The 17,339-nt window shown below is 42.6% G+C and overlaps 3 protein-coding genes across 6 annotated transcripts in view; 1 reads left to right on the plus strand and 2 right to left on the minus strand.

Annotated features, from left to right (window-relative positions):
• Window positions 1-3,949: 3,949 nt before the first annotated feature.
• On the minus strand, window positions 3,950-8,808 carry ntpcr (nucleoside-triphosphatase, cancer-related). Its single transcript, XM_082556990.1, has 5 exons — window positions 8,701-8,808; window positions 8,135-8,297; window positions 7,943-8,048; window positions 7,089-7,304; window positions 3,950-6,591 (listed from the first exon to the last, which is right to left on the minus strand). The coding sequence occupies exons 1-5, from the start codon at window positions 8,732-8,734 to the stop codon at window positions 6,514-6,516; spliced, it is 597 nt and encodes a 198-aa protein (XP_082413116.1). The 5' UTR covers window positions 8,735-8,808; the 3' UTR covers window positions 3,950-6,513.
• Window positions 8,809-9,958: 1,150 nt separating this feature from the next.
• Window positions 9,959-12,669, minus strand: map10 (microtubule associated protein 10). Its single transcript, XM_082557551.1, has one exon. The coding sequence runs from the start codon at window positions 12,564-12,566 to the stop codon at window positions 10,092-10,094; it is 2,475 nt and encodes an 824-aa protein (XP_082413677.1). The 5' UTR covers window positions 12,567-12,669; the 3' UTR covers window positions 9,959-10,091.
• Window positions 12,670-13,210: 541 nt separating this feature from the next.
• LOC309720535 (signal-induced proliferation-associated 1-like protein 2) overlaps window positions 13,211-17,339 on the plus strand; it is a 79,353-nt gene continuing 75,224 nt past the window's right edge. For 2 of the 4 annotated variants that reach the window (XM_082557546.1, XM_082557549.1), the window contains exon 1: window positions 13,211-13,344. The gene's annotated coding sequence lies outside the window, so the exon portion shown is untranslated. The remainder of the gene's footprint in view (window positions 13,345-17,339) is intronic. The other 2 variants (XM_082557548.1, XM_082557550.1) reach the window with 1 other exon arrangement.

Here is a 17,339-nt window from a genome sequence, read left to right on the forward strand (position 1 = left end):
AAATTTGTGTTGAGTAACACTATCACTGACTTTAAACCCCCCCCAAAACAAAACAGTTGTGAACTTTTAAGTCAGACCATGCTGCCAAAAGTCACACTGTGGTCTTGGCACATACCTATACATACACACATGCACAGAGCAGCTACAGTAGCGTGTGCAATGGAAAAAAGTTTGAACAGTTTTGCATTTGTGGTGTAAATTTGTCAGAAGCACCCAACAGAGGCATTAATCACAGCAGGTCGACAATCTGTGAATCATTATCCACACGCTGTAGAGATGAATACCTCTTGACTCGACCCTTTCAATATCCTGCAAAGCTCTCCATATATTTGTTCAGTTTATGTAACGCTGCGATAATCTATATGTCATTAGAGCACTCTGCGGTGGAGGAGTTAATGATTCACAGTGACATTCTTGATATGGCATAAAGCTGCTGCATGTACATATGGCAGCTATTTTCTTGATGTACACTGAGTAGAAACGTTTGAGGGTTTTACTCTCTCTATATATTTTTTCTCTTTTGTAAAGTTTTGGAATGACGGACACATCAGCTCAGCGGCCCTGAGGGGAGCAGTACCAGCCAATCAATGGCTCACCATAACCCAGATCATTGTGTCCTCTTTGCCCTCTGACCTTACGTATCATCCACTGACAGCTCCTGCTCCTTCCTCCACAGCTCCTAGGGGCTATTTTAACCCTCCTCTGAAGACACAGTGATGCTTCTGGAGGCTTTGAGTTTAGGATCATGTAGCGGAGCAATGGACACCAACTCACACGCATGCACCTCCGCTCTTTGTTTGATACGTTTCCTCTATCTAACCACTAGATACTGACCACAAGATATATCCAGCCCAAGGTGAAGCCAGCTGATGCAAAACTGACCATGTTCCTCTTACAGGATGTATGACTCCTCACACATGACACATTCCCACAGGAAATAGGTTAGTGGTTTCTCTTGAACAACACAGAACTGTTACATTGAAATAAATATACAGCTGTGCAACCCATTGTATGAATAGTAAAGGGGAAAATGTGCATTTCTGAGATCGTGGAAGGATTTATTTATGCCATTATTTCATGTTTTCTTTTATATTTGTCTTTCATTCTGTAAAGTGAGCTTTTGCAGGAAAGGTATGCTGGCAGCTCAGGCACAGGCTTTGAAATCCAAAACTGTCTGCCTCCAGCAGCCCCGGGGAGCCCATGAAGGTGAGGTAATGGGAAGAATGGTTTAGGAGCTATCTGCGGTGGGCAGCAGGGTGGAATAATGGTTAGGAGCCCGGATCAAACAGCGTAATTTCCACTGGCTTTGGATCCTTTCTGACATTAACTGCCCACCTGTCAGGATCCGCAGACTTTTGCCATACTTATTAGCACAGTGAGGTGTGGACTGACTCAGGATTTTTTTTTTTTTTACCACTATGTGGTGTGGGGACAGTGGACTTGGATTACCCATTGTGACTTGGATTACTGCTGGGTTTAAGGCATTATACACAGACACGATAGCTTTTTGGTATTATCCATCCTGTCACAATACAAGGCTGTGGAGATGGATAGAACAGTAGCAGTAGTAGTAAAGTAGTTTCAGTGGTTAGTGTGTGTGGATTTTTACACAAATCTCTAATCAGTCTAATGATAATCCCCATGCAGCTGAGTTATAGCACCTAAGGCTCCTCACTCGTGGCAGAAGTAGAAACTAATTTTAAAGAAGTCCACTTCTGCTATCTGTGCACAGAGCCTTTCAGGTTTATTTGGGTAAACAACCGACTGAGTGAACTGCATGGCACAGATATTTGTGGAGCCTGTTTGGCCGTTGCTATGTGAATATTTGGCTTGTTAATGAGCACGCTGCCAGAAGGCTTTCTGCAAGGTGAATTAAAGCTCAGATAGCTTTCTGGGAATATATCTGAAATTGCAAAGTCTGGTTGTAATACTCTGGGGGGGCCAGGTGAAACCTAGTGGCAAAAAAACCCAGTGAAAAATATTAAAGCTCACATACCCAGGCTACACTGACAAATGACCTTGATTTAAGGGGAGTATTGCTAAGTACTTACCATGTGCAGGCTTTGGCACAGAGAAATCTGACATCACAGATGTTAAGAAGCTTTAGCCTCACATCTTACAATAAATCATAGTCATCTTGGGAAATAAATAGTGAATTTGAGATCTGTTTTTTGTTTTCTTTTTTTGGGAGAAAGTTGGACTTGTTGTTTATCTCCCACATGGTCTTTGAACAATATGTTAGATTCTTATCAGTAGTGCTTGGCCTTTTGGCCAAGGGCTTCTCGGACAATACATCATACACTCCCCGCCTCTACAGCTGTCAATGTGCCTCCTGGGCTGGTGCCACATAGTGCAATAAGTGGGGAGAAATTTCCTCATCTAAGCCCCCAGCTCCCCCACTCTCACTCACACAGCCCCAACCCTTCCCTCCAACCAGAAAGCTCCCTTTTGTCCTGGATTGTTTGTAAGCTCTTTGCATTTCTGTGCCCTCCATGTGCTGGATAAAGGGTGGAGGGTGTCACACAGACATCTGTCACAGAGATATGGTGAGAATGCATCTCTGCGATATGGATTATGGATTAGTTCACTTCATATTCATTCAAATTGTTCTACAGTGTGGGCCATTTATATGGATACACCGTAATAACATGGGAATGGTTGGTGATATTAAAGTCCTGTTTGTGGCACATTAGTATATGTGAGGGGGCAAACTCCTCAAGATGGGTGGTGACCATGGTGGCCATTTAGACGTCGGCCATCTTGGATACAACTTTTGTTTTTTCAATAGGCAGAGGGCCATGTGACACATCAAACTTATTGGTAATGTCACAAGAAAAACAATGGTGTGCTTGGTTTCAACATAACTTTATTCTTTCATGAGTTATTTACAAGTTTCTCTTTGTTCACAGCCATTGACATGTCGAAGAGGTTAACACGGAGCGGATCAAAATTGTGTTGATATCTGGTGAACGCAGTAACCGGGTCATTGCAGCAGATTTCAATGCAAGACACCCTACGAGACCACCCATCTCCCATGCTACAGTTAGCAAACTGCTTGCTAAGTTTTGTGAAACTGGTTCAGTGTTGGATTTGCCAAAATGTGGACGCAAGAAAACTGTCACTAACGAAGAAACATCAGTGGCTGTCCTAGCTTCATTCAGCAAGAGCCCACAGCAACGCACTCGCCGCATGACACTGGAGAGTGGCATCAGTCGAACATCCCTTCGGCGGATATTAGCTACTCACAAACGGCACCCTTACAAACTTCAGCTACTGCAGCATCTCAACGAGGATGACCCAGATCGGCGCACAGAATTTGCAGAATGGGCAAAACAAAAATTGGAACAGGACCCTCAGTTCACGCAGAAGATTTAGTTCAGTGATGAGGCAAACTTTTATGTGAAAGGTGAAGTTAACAAACAAAACCACAGCTATTGGTCTGACACTAACCCACATTGGATGGATCCCTCCAAGACTGTTGGAACAAAAAAGTGATGGTTTGGTGTGGTATATGAGGTACAACGATAGTGGGTTCATTCTTCATCAATGGAAACCTCAAGGCCACTGGATATTTGAAATTGCTACATGATGATGTGTTTCCCTCTTTATGCACTGAAGCTGGCACGTTCCCTGAGTTTTTCCAGCAAGATGGTGCACCACCACATTATGGGTGCCAGGTCCGAGCATTCCTAGATGAACAGTTTCCTGGAAAGTGGATTGGTCGTCGTGGGCCAGTTGAATGGCCCCCAAGATCTCCCGATCTGACCCCCTTAGACTTTTATCTTTGGGGTCATCTGAAGGCAATCGTCTATGGTGTGAAGATACGAGATGTGCAGCACCTGAAACTACGGATACTGGATGCCTGTGCTGGCATTTCTCCTGCGGTGTTGCTATCAGTGTGTGAAGAGTGGGAGAAGAGGGTTGCATTGACAATCCAACACAATGGGCAGCACATTGAACACATTTTATAAGTGGTCAGAAACTTGTAAATAACTCATGAAAGAATAAAGTTACGTTGAAACCAAGCACGCCATTGTTTTTCTTGTGACATTACCAATAAGTTTGATGTGTCACATGGCCCTCTTCCTATTGAAAAAACAAAAGTTGTATCCAAGATGGCCGACTTCTAAATGGCCACCATGGTCACCACCCATCTTGAGGAGTTTGCCCCCTCACATATACTAATGTGCCACAAACAAGACTTTAATATCACCAACCATTCCCATGTTATTACCGTGTATCCATATAATGGCCCACCCTGTATATTGCCTTTGATGGAACAATCCTCACAGTACACATTAATACAGTACCTTCAAGCCCCCTGGCAATATGTCTATTGTTCCAGTTGCACAGTGGTTGTATATGAACAAAATCATGGTGTTTACAGAAAACCACAATAACCATATATCATAACATTACCATAAGACTGGGAACAAAACATAGTTGGTTTGTGTGTGTGTATTTTGACACATTTTTACCCTTATACATAGTCATACATTGGAGTTACATTCACACAGAACATATTAATCCTGTTATTGGGTGATTTGCGTTCTTTATTGTCGAGTACTTTCAGCTCTTTCAACCATTCCATCATTATTTTAAAAAACCAACCTTACCAAACTATCTATTTTACCATTTATTCGCTGCTTTAACCGAGTTATCACTACTGTGCCTTGCATTCACTTAATTGTTTGCACTGCTTATCCATTTTTAGCTCTGTATTCATGCTCTTGTGCTCTCAGCACATGGTGTTCAGGTGTTACAGCTGAGCTTTGTTAAAGTAACCCACAGTCTTTCTGTGCTTTCCCTGCCAGCAAGTGCCCCCGGCTGGGAATCACTTCTGTCAATGATATGCCCACAACATGACAGTTTGGACAGCATGGTTGCTAATTACATCGTAACGCATCGAATGCATCCACACACACCCTTGATTTGGTACAACTGGCAAGGCCTTGGCTACTGTTACATAATCCATCTGCTGTCTTGCTGCAGGGTGCTGACAATCACCTTCCAGTCAGGAGAGCCGCCTCCCTCGGCGCTACACTATGCTTTGCCTTGCCCTGCCCTGAACCGCACCGTCCACTCTGCAGCAGCTACAGCAACATCATGTTGCCATGCTTGCTGAAAGATGCGACCAGTGAAATGTTGACTTTGAAGCCGTTTCAGCGACTGCTGCTGGTGCCAGCGGATCCAGCCGTACGTCAGCGGAGCCCACAAAACAGATGCTGGCGCAGCAGCGTGTCTGACGCACATCACAGCTGGCAGCTCTTTCTGCAGCCAGCCTGACAGGTTACATCAGTTATACAAGCGTTGTTTTTATTTATTTATTTTTTTAAAGGGGGGGAAAAAAGTATTTTCACTTTGAAACGACCCAAAGATGCTTTGGTTTTGAGACAAACAGCTTTGCCAGAGGGTTTCTATTAAAAACCTTTATGCGACTGCCAGACTGTGGAGCTCACGCAGAGAGAGGGAGAGATTCCACTTGCAGCGAGCTGATGCAAACAATCAGCAAACTCGGGAACTTTGAATGTACTTGAGCTACTTCACCTCACTCATAGCCACTGGCACAGCTCACCAAATTCTTTTAATATCTGTTTACTTGTAATCAAAATATGCATTTTACCTTTGCAAGCCTTCATAAACCACTTTGAAGCTTTTTTGTGAAAGCATGCCAACATCTCAAAAACCTTAAATCCACTGATGCTGTTTATCCTTCACTTTAATCTGACTACGCACTGATATTGATGAATATCGCATGACCGAGTGTGGAATCCACGCAAAGTGCAACATATTTATTTGCGCCGGAGAACACGAAAACACTTGCCAGTAAAGAAAATGAACAATAAATACCCGAGAAAAACAAACTGTTTATTTTTTAATTATTTTCTGTTCACATTAGACGATGAATAAACCATGAAAGGATGGGCTGCATCGTTAAATATTGATCGACTTTCAATGAGAACAGCCTCAGGTTGATGAGACAAACGGAGGCTCGCATAGCAAAGAGCTAAATGAGTCAACAGGGGCACGGCTTCGTTCGCCCCTTTATTAAAAACGGCAGCACCACCTGACTTTGTGGGGAAAATAAAATGATATTTTATACTAACAGAAGAAAAATGCCTTCTGATGTCTCTATAAATCAGTTAAACAATAAAGACCTGTTTTTGAGGCTTTGACGTATTCACCCAGAAACTGAACTATTTCCCCGCTGTCTTCCATCTCTCAATCAATTATTCAGCATGCACACCAGTCTGAGGCTGTATGAGAAAGGGGGGAAAAAAATTAATTGTTAACATAAATAAATGCATGCGACACACCAACTCCCCCAGCAGCCAGGGATGCCTCTAAGCTCAGGTTGCAACCCCAGTTGCAAAGCGCGGGTAGATCCTTTTAATCGTCTCTGGCTGTTTGAACTGTTCCAGCGCTGACACTTAGAAAACTTGTAGTCAGCAAAGAGCCACACGCGAGCTGCAAGGTTTTTTCCTTTTCAGTGGCTCCATACGAAGCTCAATATTAGGCTTTCGACTTTAAACATTCCTGCAGTGTCTCTAAGATGTCTTGTAGAATAGCATTTCTGTTCTCCTTAGACACCTAAATGGGAAAAAGAAACAAGTAAACATAGAATTTAGAAAGTGTTTATAGCCTGTGTGAGCAGAATATACAGCCATGCATTAAATACAAAGATTAATATGAAATAAATATAGAATATAATGTCCAATGCCTAATCTGACCTGTTGTAATACAAGTAAAATTACCAATGGTAGGTCTTTAAGTTCATTCTGCCTCATGCAATAACTCCCCCAGCCTGAGAGGGAGTACAGTGAGTAGTTTGCATGACAAAATCCATAACTGAGTCTTCCGTGATGAATTATTTTGACATTTAAGCCCTCCCTTTGTTGTTAAATCAGTCATGCATGATTTAGAGTTAATCCTGCCGTAGAGGAGGGATAATGCAGGGCATGGCCCCTGTATGTTAGTGAACAGACTGCTTCCTAAGGCCAAGTGGATGCAGTCTAAGCAGAATCCTATAGCTATCAAAATCTGTTTTAAAATAGCAGGGGAAGCATACTAGGATTATTTATACTCACAGTGAACACCTTGACGTCCCTCCTGTTCCGCACCTCTTCGACCAGCCCCAGGGGTTTACCTTTAGGGATGGGGATGGTGCCCAGGATGGTGCAGGAAGAGCTATCTAAGGTCTGTCTCACTGCCCTGATGAAAGACTGGCTGAAGAGCTCCATTTTCCCAATCTCATCGATGACAAACACCTTCCTGCTGCTGCTGCTTCCATCCGCCGAACCAATCTGGAGATGAACGATGCAGACATTACATGGAGTAGTGGGGCTCAAGCTAACGATTACTTTGTCACCAATTGATCTTTAATTATAATGTCAGCCAATCCTTTGGTCTGTAAAACACCAGAAAAAAGAAAAGAGAAATTTCCTAGTTGCTTAAAATCAAGCACAATCCATCGGAGGAGATATCTATTCATTTAAGCACTAAAGACTATTTTGGATGCTTAGTTTGGTTAGTTAAGGGAAACATCTTTTACAGGCAGACGCTCGTCGTTTTAATATTTCACGTATGACTGACACCGAAAGCGTTTTGTGTGATGCTACACTGCAGATCTGCTGTGATTACAGAGAGAGTGAGATGAAAGTGAACCACGCGCTGCCGAGGCACAGACATCTTTCTTTACAGTGCATGTGTAGGCGTCACTCCAGGTTCACTTTACATGCCGGATTAATCACGGTCAGTGACAGCCAGACGGCACCACGAACACTAAAAATGTCACTGTGGAATTTACGTGTTTGCAAGCTTACAATTATTCCATCAGTTTTCAGGAAAAAAAATCAAAGTGGAGGGGAGAAGGGAATCTTTCGCTTGCTGTGATCTACTGATGAGGGTGGCTTTAAAAAAAGCCCATGTGCTGCTTACTTACATTTCTGAAGAGGGGGAGAGCCAGATTTTCAAATGAAGGCAAGTCGACCACATACTGGCCAACTGTGTACTCCCGCCTGCCGTGAGGCTGGCTGTCTCTACTGTCTCTGCAAGTTAAAAAAGAAGTGAGTCAAAACAAAGTGAGAAAAAGAGAGCAGGCAGTTTGAGTGAGACTGCATGACAACACCGCTACCTGATTCTGGACAGGTGGCCCCTCGCTCCTGTCAGGGTGACCACATCAAAGCCGACTCTCCGGCCCCCTTCCCTGACCTCCTCCGTGTAAAAGCCTTCAGCTCCCACTCCTGATGACACTAAAGCCTCGCAGGCTTTCTGGACCAGGGTGGTTTTCCCCACACCTGAAGGCAAAACAGACAAACTGTCGAACAACTGAAATATCACCGTTTCAAGCGGAGGGATCCTGCCTTAAGTATTACTATGGTAAAACAATGTATTTAATCCTTACAGCTCTCAGACGATTAGGTAGCATAATATATTTATGTAAATCATCAAAAATATGGCGTCACTCCATCGTTATAATAATACTAAGAATAATAAACACAAACTAAACTAAACAAAAAAGGCTGAAACGTTAATTGGGTTTGTTACCCGAATAAGAGTAACTGGAATAAGCTAACCTTCATTCAAATCAACGTTAAGACTGACTTTTTCTTCGCTGGGACTTAAAACAGCTGACTGACCGCTTTAGATTTACAGCGACTTTAGCTTCAGCAGCTGGGTGCACTCACTGCTGACTGTTACCTGGAGGTCCTGTCAGAAATACGTGCTTGAACATTGTGGTTTCCACCGTCCAACGTGTTCCTGCAGCTCTTCCGGACACAGAGTTGACGCATGCGCAGTAAGAGGTAAAACTTAGGACGGCACATTTAACGATTTTTTTAAATGATTTTTTTAAAAACCAAATCATCTATAAAAGACAAGTTAAATGGGTACATTTATAAAAGAAAATGTTTGCCATAAACAACTTATTTTTCTTTTAAAAATAAAACTTGGGTTTTGTACAACTTTAATATAGAGTTATAGAGTAGTGGATCAACAAGTCCAACATTTCCAAGTAAAAGTTAGTGAAGTATACGGTTGAGTAAAACTAACATTTTCCGAATTATTAAGGTGCAGCTGGTTAACTCTTTTATGCAAGATGCCTTGTGAAATGCCAAGACTGCCCAAATCTTATATAAATAATATTGCTTGAAATCCATCAAAAACACAATTTAAGTAAAACGTGTATTTAAGTCTAAAATGTGATATAGATTACTATTTGTTTGAACTTGTGTTGCATTTCTTTGCCTTTGTATTCATTCCCCTATTGATAACGTTCCAATTTTTCAGTTTTATCCATTGCAAAGTTATTAGTTTAAGTATGCATTCGTGTGTTTGTGATTATCTTCAGATATGTTAGGACAGCCATTTCAATTGTGGATCTGACAACAATGGATTAATATTTAAAAATTTGACTTCACAACACACTTTGACAGCCTGCCCTCTGAACACGAAAACAGAAACACATAATGAAATGTAGAAAGAAAATATTGAAATAAACCAACTTCTAGATAGGATGACACATACAAAGAAAAATAATAGTTAAATACGTATGAACAAAGAAATTTAAACAGATAGTAATTTAAAAGACATAATTGAAAGTGGTATGAGGTTGTATCATGCCTGATAATTTATCTGTATACATATAAATATTATTTCCATACAGTCTTTGTTTTCCTTGTCAAATGATATGAGGGGATAAATGGAAAGTAGCAGGTGGAATTTAAAGGAAATGCCCTGAAATCAGGAGTTGCTACAGGACTTGGAGATTTTCAGCTTGTGACTAAATCTGCTGATTTGGCGCTTTTATGCTAAATGATTTGCATAAATGGCACGCTTATAGAGATTTTTCATCCTCTTATATGTTATCTAAAGACTCATGGCCCAAAGCTTAATGCAATTATCTAGTAGCTCCAGTATTAACTGAGTGATTAAGATAAAAAATGACTACAAAATTTCCAAAAACGTCTTTATTCAAGAGCATTTGCAGACATTATGAAAAGGAATTAAATATACAAGTTGATTTCTTTGCTACATACAATACTACAATTCTTGATGTTACCATAGGGTATATTTATATGCTTTTTTCCCCTTTACATAGTGTACCCAGGGAGTTTGCTGGCCACTAGCTCAGAGATATGCTGATACTCTTTCCTGAAATCCAGAGATCCCAGTTCATCCTCCAGTTCCTCTACCTCCTGGGGTTCAACGGAGGACACAGAGTCTGCAGACAATCCTCGAATGGGGATGCTGTGGTTGGCTAACGCGCTCGTCTGACCTCTTGATGACATCAAACTCTCAGTGCAGGAAGTCATTTCCACTCTGCCACTCGCTGACATCTGCTTTCTACTTTGCAGGGAGGCTGACCTGTCTCTGTCACACTCATCAGAGGAACAGCTGAGGGCAGAGGTTTGGGTACGAGGTCGGATGATGTGTGTACCCCTCAGAGTATGCTTTGGAGAGCTGGGGGCTTTGATGGGCACAGGAAGGGGGGCTGATCTTCTCTGGACGCTGTCGGATTCCGAATCAGAGTTCCAAAAGCGAACTGGAGACTTTGGAGTCTTTGCTCTGGAGGGCTCGGGGCTGTTCAAAGGGTCAGGAGAGTAGGCATCACTGGGCTCGAGACTGTTAAAGTCATCAACATAGTCTGCTTCCTCATTTCCAGCCCAGCTGGAGTCTGAAAATGAAGACTTTGAGCTGCTGCGTCTGCGGCTTCTTGAAGATTCAATTTTATCTCCGCGCCTGTCAGATTCAGACTGTGATTGATCTGATTCGCTGTGATGCTCGCTCTTGTCTTTGCTTTGGGGAACACTGTCAGTATCCACGCTGGGGATGTGAATACATTTCGAGAGTGTTTCAGAAAGAAGAGCCTTTTCTGAAGTTGTCGGAGAGCCTCTGCATTGTTTACCCTCGACTTTCACATGCTGTTTTAGTGTGACTGTTTCCTGTAGCGCAGAATCCCGGCTGATGCTCTGCATCAGCGTCTCAATATTTTCATTAAAATCAGAGCTCCTCTTTATTACCGACTTCCTTTTTCCAGACTTAATGGTTTTATGACCTAACCCAGTCTTTTCGTTTACTTGTGTTTTATTCTGTTTTAACTCCTCACATTCACGACGGTTTACTCTGAGAGGAGAAATCTGCTTCAGCCTTAGATTAAATGTTTTAGTTGTTCCACACACAAGCTTCTTCCTGGGTGATTTACATGAGCTTTTATTCTCAAGCAACATATTTTCTTTTTTGTCCTTTAGTTTTACAGAATCAGGTCTAACTATATGTGTGGAAACATTTCTGGAGGAATGAAAGCGTCTCAGATGAGGAAAAGTTTCCTGTTTGGTTTTCTTCAGGGATTTGGTTTGTGCCTTCTGTGGTGTGTTTTTAGCTGAAAGCTCTGCAGAAGCAGGCCTGTATATCCAAGCGAGACTGGGGTGAACAGTCAAGGGCTGGTTGCTGTTTAGCTGTGACAGTTCAACAAGCAGAGCGTTTAGCAAAGGCATCCGCTGTAAGGCTTCCCCGAGGACATTTGGAGGCATTGTGCTTGTTTCTTGGTTTCTTATTTTCGCATCGTGTCTCACTTCTGAATGCATCACTGGAGAACTTGGACTTTCCACTTCCTTTTCATCCACTTCTTCCTCTGAACATGAATCTTCAAAAACAGGAGCTTCTGAATCCAGAGTCCATGATTTGTAATCACCTTGTTCATTTACTCCTTTTTCCTCTGCAGAATAGTAAAGATGTGGGGGACAGAATACAGTTAAATCCTCCTCAGAATCATTTTCAGCTTCGTCTTGTGGTCTGTGTTCAGTACCATCAAACACGTCATCGCCTTCCTCCTCCTTTCTATCTTTACTTAACAAAACTTCTGCATTTACCTCCCCTTTGCTTTGGGCTTTTCCGCTACACTGTGGGGTTGGTGAGCAGACATTTCCAGAGTCAGGAGGCTGCGATGTAGACTTGTTTGTCTCCTTGACATGTTCTTGTGCCTGCTGCCCTCCAGGCACTCTCTCCCTCTCTGTGATGTGTGGCAGCAGACTCGCTCCTAGACATAACAGTTTATAACTCAGGGACATTGCTCCGACTTTCTCCCCCGCGAGGTTGCATATAGAGACAACAAGCCCCCTTTCTATGTGATAGGAGGGACTAGAAACCCCCCGTTCAGTCACATCCTGCCTGATTCTGTCCATCGCTTTAGCCAGTGATATCATACAGGAGCCGACTAACTTGGGACTCTCCTCTGTAACATCCAGCACCATACCATACAGCGGGGTGTTGGACAGCTGTACGTGCAGTGAGTTTAAGTCCATTTTGAAGAAACAACACTTTCCTCTGTTAAAGGCGAACATTCCAGGTTTCTCCTTTTCATTGTGCCCGGGGTTGTTACTGCTCCCGCTGATCTGCTGGTGTTGCTGCTGTGACTGATAAATTAGCAGCGTCGGAAAGTTCAGGAGTGTGACTCCCAGAGCCAACTCGTTAAGGATTTTACAATTTTTCTCTACTCGAATGTATTCCACTAAAAGCTCCAATGAAAACAGAGTCTCTGGATGATCGCTGTTTAGTTGTCCCGACATCCCGAAAGCTGTTTGGCCACAGAGAACCAAAGGGCTAACTATCAAGACGTCAGATAATCCGCTAACAAGCGCTTTTAGCTTCCATCGGCTTCCATGGAAACAGCTGTCGCAAGGGTTTTACGTCAGAGCGCGAGATTTGTGGGAAATGATGTTTCTCTACATACGGACTTAATTAATTAGCCAGTCGACAATTTCGGGGGAGGTGGTTTTTTTGCGCGTTTTATTTATTTTTCAATAAAATAGCTATTACTTAAATTTGGAGCGCTTGTTCACAAGTTTAAATCGAGAAGCATAGAAAGCACAAAAACCGATAGACACGGAAAGAAAAGCGATATTCAGGTAGTTCGAGGGAGTAACTTTCCTGCAGTTCACCAGATGGTGCCACTGTGGGGCTTATTGGACTTATACCCTAAAATAGACTCGTGGCAAATAGCAACAAGGCCACCAGACTTAGTTTGCAGGACAGTTTCATTAGACGCCTTTAGGTTCGTGTGGGGGGTTAGGGTTTATCTGGTAGTCTTCCTTCAATATTAACCTACAAACCTATATGTATAGGTCATCACAGGGGAGCGGAGTAGCGGTGGGCGGAGCCTCGCTGCGTGTCGTCATCACGCAGAAAGGTGCTGGATGGGTATCGCTATGGTCCGTGCTACTTCAGTCTGCCGGAGACTGAAAGGGGGAGATGTGAGAGCGACTACGGCAGCTTCAGCTGGTTTTACCTTTTACGGATAACTAACGCCGTTAACAACCGGGACAGGACACCGGCTCGGATTTGAAGGTAAGGCTTGCACGCCCTTTTTCGTTCTACCTCTGAAGGTAGCAACAAAGTAAAAAAGTGAAGCTGGGGAACTAAAAGCGGGGAGCGCTGCACACGGGCAGAGTGGCAGAGGCGTACAAACTCAGCTGGCACGTCGATGGTAATGGTGAACACAAAGGATAAAGTTGATTTCAAGCACCGATGGTGGTGCAGTCCGAGCGAGGGGTGGAGGTTATGATGTTTCAGGAGTGGACTTTATGTATATATATAACCTATATTTGTCTCTGTTCCTTATGACTTATGCTGCTGGTCAGTTTAACTGGATTCCTGTTTGTTTACTCAGGACATTGCAAGCTTTACAAATAAAGCAGTTTCAGCGTAAAACATCTTTATTTTAACATTCTTGGAGACAGAGTGCAAGCTTCTTATTTCGGTGTGATTTTGAAGGAACTGTGTGTTTGATAACGTTTACTTGTGGTAGTGGTGATGGTTTGTGATGGGGGACGTGGGGGCACAGTGGACTGGAGTATTTTTGAATGAATCTGTTTTGAGTGGCGTGCTTCCATTAAAACGGTGGGGGGCGATAAAGGCAGCTTTGTCCAACTGGCCGTGTGTAATAAAGCCTTCACTTGCTTACCAGCCCATATGCTCTCACCAACCATATTTAATATTTTCCTCCGAGAACCTGAGTGGGATATGTTTTTTTTTTAATGTAAACAATTTGCTGTTGTGTTTTGTGTCCTTTTTGTGGTTTTACTTTGCAGCAGGTTGTTATTATGAGCAGACAAAAGACAGTTCCCCCCTCCAACAGTCCCGGTTGTTTGGTTTCTTCATAAATAATATCTGGCAGCCAGCTTCTACACAGCATATACAATCTTGTTTGGTTGCTGGCCGCTTCTGTGACCTATTCAACATACACTGCACTGTATACTCCACTGGGAAAGTAAGTCCAGTGTTGTTTGTCCTTAAGCACCGTATCCTTCCTGCAGGAAGTTGAGCCTCCACGGTAACTAAATCCCCAATAAAGGAAAATAAATAGGCCCAATTCTCTGCTGATGGAAGGCTACAGATACGACTAGGTGCTAGGAGTGTAAATCCTGAGTTTCTATTGCTTAATTTACAGTCCTCTGCATGCGTTTCCTTTTGTCTTTGCAGCTTACATCTGACCACATCAAGCATACATAGTTCTCTGCTCCCGGAACGCTTAAAATCAATAAGGCACCATTATTTTTCACAGGGTTTTGAGTCTGGGAAAGATTAGTTTTCCAGGGGATTTGCCGAACTAAGTAGACAGAGAAGTGTTTTAAGATGGTATGTTCATGGCCTGCTTTAATGTTTAACTTTTTTTTCTTTCCTTTTAACACTAAAAATGCTTGGCTTAACTGCAGCTGTCATAGGTCTGCATGTTGGGGAAGCAACCTGAACGGGTGCAAAGATGTCTGTAATGATGTGTGGAATATTAAGCAATATTATGCATAATAGTCAATTGTTATTATTCTTTGTACATATTGGAACCCTAATCCCTTTTATCTTCTCATTCTCGCTATCATCATGCACATATTTCTATTAGGCTACCTTTCTAGGTTGGATTAATGTCTTTTGTTAATTTCTGGCTGCTGAGTTTTACATTTGAAAGTTACGTTATAGAAGCAAATGTAGGGGTTTTTTTTCAGATGATAAAAGATGAAAGATAATGTAGATGAGATTAAGGGTCCTGGGTACCCCATCTCACCCCCTGTCATTGGCACACTCCTGGAGCAAGACTTGCTCAGCAGCCACAATAATGACAGTGCCGTGGTAACTCCTTCAATCTTAATTTGAATAGGGATCTGTTGTGTTCTGCCATCAATAGGTTGCTGAGAGGGCCCCAAAGAAGAAATATGTGCTCATCTATTTCTAACAGCGCCTTCTGCATGACTAACCAGACAATGGGTAATTGAGCCAGATAGATATGTCTTTCAAAATAAAGTTATGTGCGCAGCTGAACAATAAGGCACCTGTCAGGTCTGGCAGAGAAACGGCTTCCTGTGACATGCCCGTGGGCCATATCCAGTTGTTATCATTGCAGAGCTGTTTAGGATGTCTTCCGGGCTACTGGGCCTGGAGTCGCCTAACTAGAATTACAGCCATTATCCTTGGGTTGTGTCACAGAAATTGTCTGTGAAGATGTTACTGTAACACATTGATTATTTAACAGTGTTGGCGGATATCAGTCTTCTCACATCAGTTGCTTGCTTGGGATGTTTCTTTTCTTTCTGTTGTTTCTGTTCCCACGGTGGTTTCCTACCAGCATGCTGACAAGTCATAATTTGGAAAACAGCAGAAGTGAAACAAAACTGCTAAAGGTCTTGTGTTTAAACCAGGGTTTTTTTTATTTTTAATAATGATGATGCATTTCCCGCCATTGAAGGATTCTCTTGCAACCATTTCCAACCAGTCCCACACCCCTTTCATGTGATGAGGATCAGAAACCTCGTCTGGTGCGTGCCAGCTGACTGGCTGGCTGGCTAGCTAGGAGTCACAATGGGTCTCCCCAACCAAATCCTGTTGCTTCAAAACCAACCAACCAGCAGACAGGGGATCACATGCTGCCTGCTCATGTTGTGAGAGCCACTCTTTCTCTCCACCTTTTTTGCCAGCCTTTGTTTTGATTGCGGTCTGGATTTATGGAAGGATTTAAGTCAACTCACCGCTGTCAGGACAGCATAGATGAAGTCATTAGGATAATGTTGTTGTCGTTTTTTGTGAATTTAGTCTTTGCTCCACTTGGGGTCTGTTTGTGATGGATGTGGGTGATTCACTAAGCACTGTTCATAATGTGCCCAGAGTAGACAAAAGCTTCCTTTTTAATTTGGGATTATGAAATTTGTGTCGCTGATGATCGGGTAAAAGCACCAGAACTATCATCAGTACCCCTCATTTGTCTGGTAAACAATAAACCTTCCACATGGTTCTCAGAGGAGTATTGAGATATCTTGTTCTCGCTGCTGATCAGCATGGTGATTTTCCTATTGGGTTATTCATCAATTTTGTCTGCACTGTGCACAGTATGGTTTCTTAATGTGCAATCATTGTAATAGTATTAAGGTGCTAATTTTCTTGCTTAGTCACTGGTTTGTGTGGTTTGTGCCAATATTCATCTCAGGAAATCACTGTGAGAACAGGCCTTCCTAGTTCCATATTTCCACTCCTTATGCAAGATGGGCAATTGAGACGTTATGGCTTGCGGTTTGTATCCTGGGAACATGGTAATAGCCTTGGTGTCTGGGACATGTATCCTTTGTTAATCTTTGTTGACCTTACTTTGGCATCTGATAGCGTCAGCAGGAGTGAAGGATGCTATACGATGTTTTGAAGCTCCTTGGCTCTAAGTCAGACAGTGACTAAGGAATGGCATGTTGCATTTTATATGCTTAACACATTACTGTTGCTTGTCATGAAGACCAGCTTAACCAGCGTTGACCTTACCGTTTAACATGACCCCCACATAATTTTCAAAACCAGGCTGTATCCTGTTTGCATGACAGACAGATGTGATGTTGACTACATGGCAGTGGTTTACAGACAGCAGACTGTACAACAATGCTTTGTCTGAAAGAAAATTGTTAATTGTCCACATGCCAGACAGAATTGTGAAATATGGGGCTTCTTGGTCTCGGTGAGGCTGCCTGTTTAAATAAAAGACTTAATAATTTAATATAGAAGGAATATCATTGCCATACTTATTAGCCATTCCCTCACCTCAAATCACAGGTTTATCCATACAGTCAGTATGGTGGTTTGTTAGAGTTGTGAGGGTTGTTGTTTCACCAGACTCATATTTAACATTGACTTTTTAAAAACGAAAATTAAAAAAGTCCCGTACATTATAGATTTGCAGCTGAGAAGCATGTGGGCGAATGCTTCTTCCTGCCCCAATGAGCTATGCTCACACTCACTGTGTTTGTACCATAAAGGCTGGAGAAATGCCAGTGAAAGTTATTTATGTGCTTTGTCTAAATGTTTTGTCGCTGGTC

This window comes from Aulonocara stuartgranti (genome assembly GCF_965226115.1).
Source record: "Aulonocara stuartgranti genome assembly, chromosome: 13".
NCBI lineage: Eukaryota > Metazoa > Chordata > Actinopteri > Cichliformes > Cichlidae > Aulonocara > Aulonocara stuartgranti.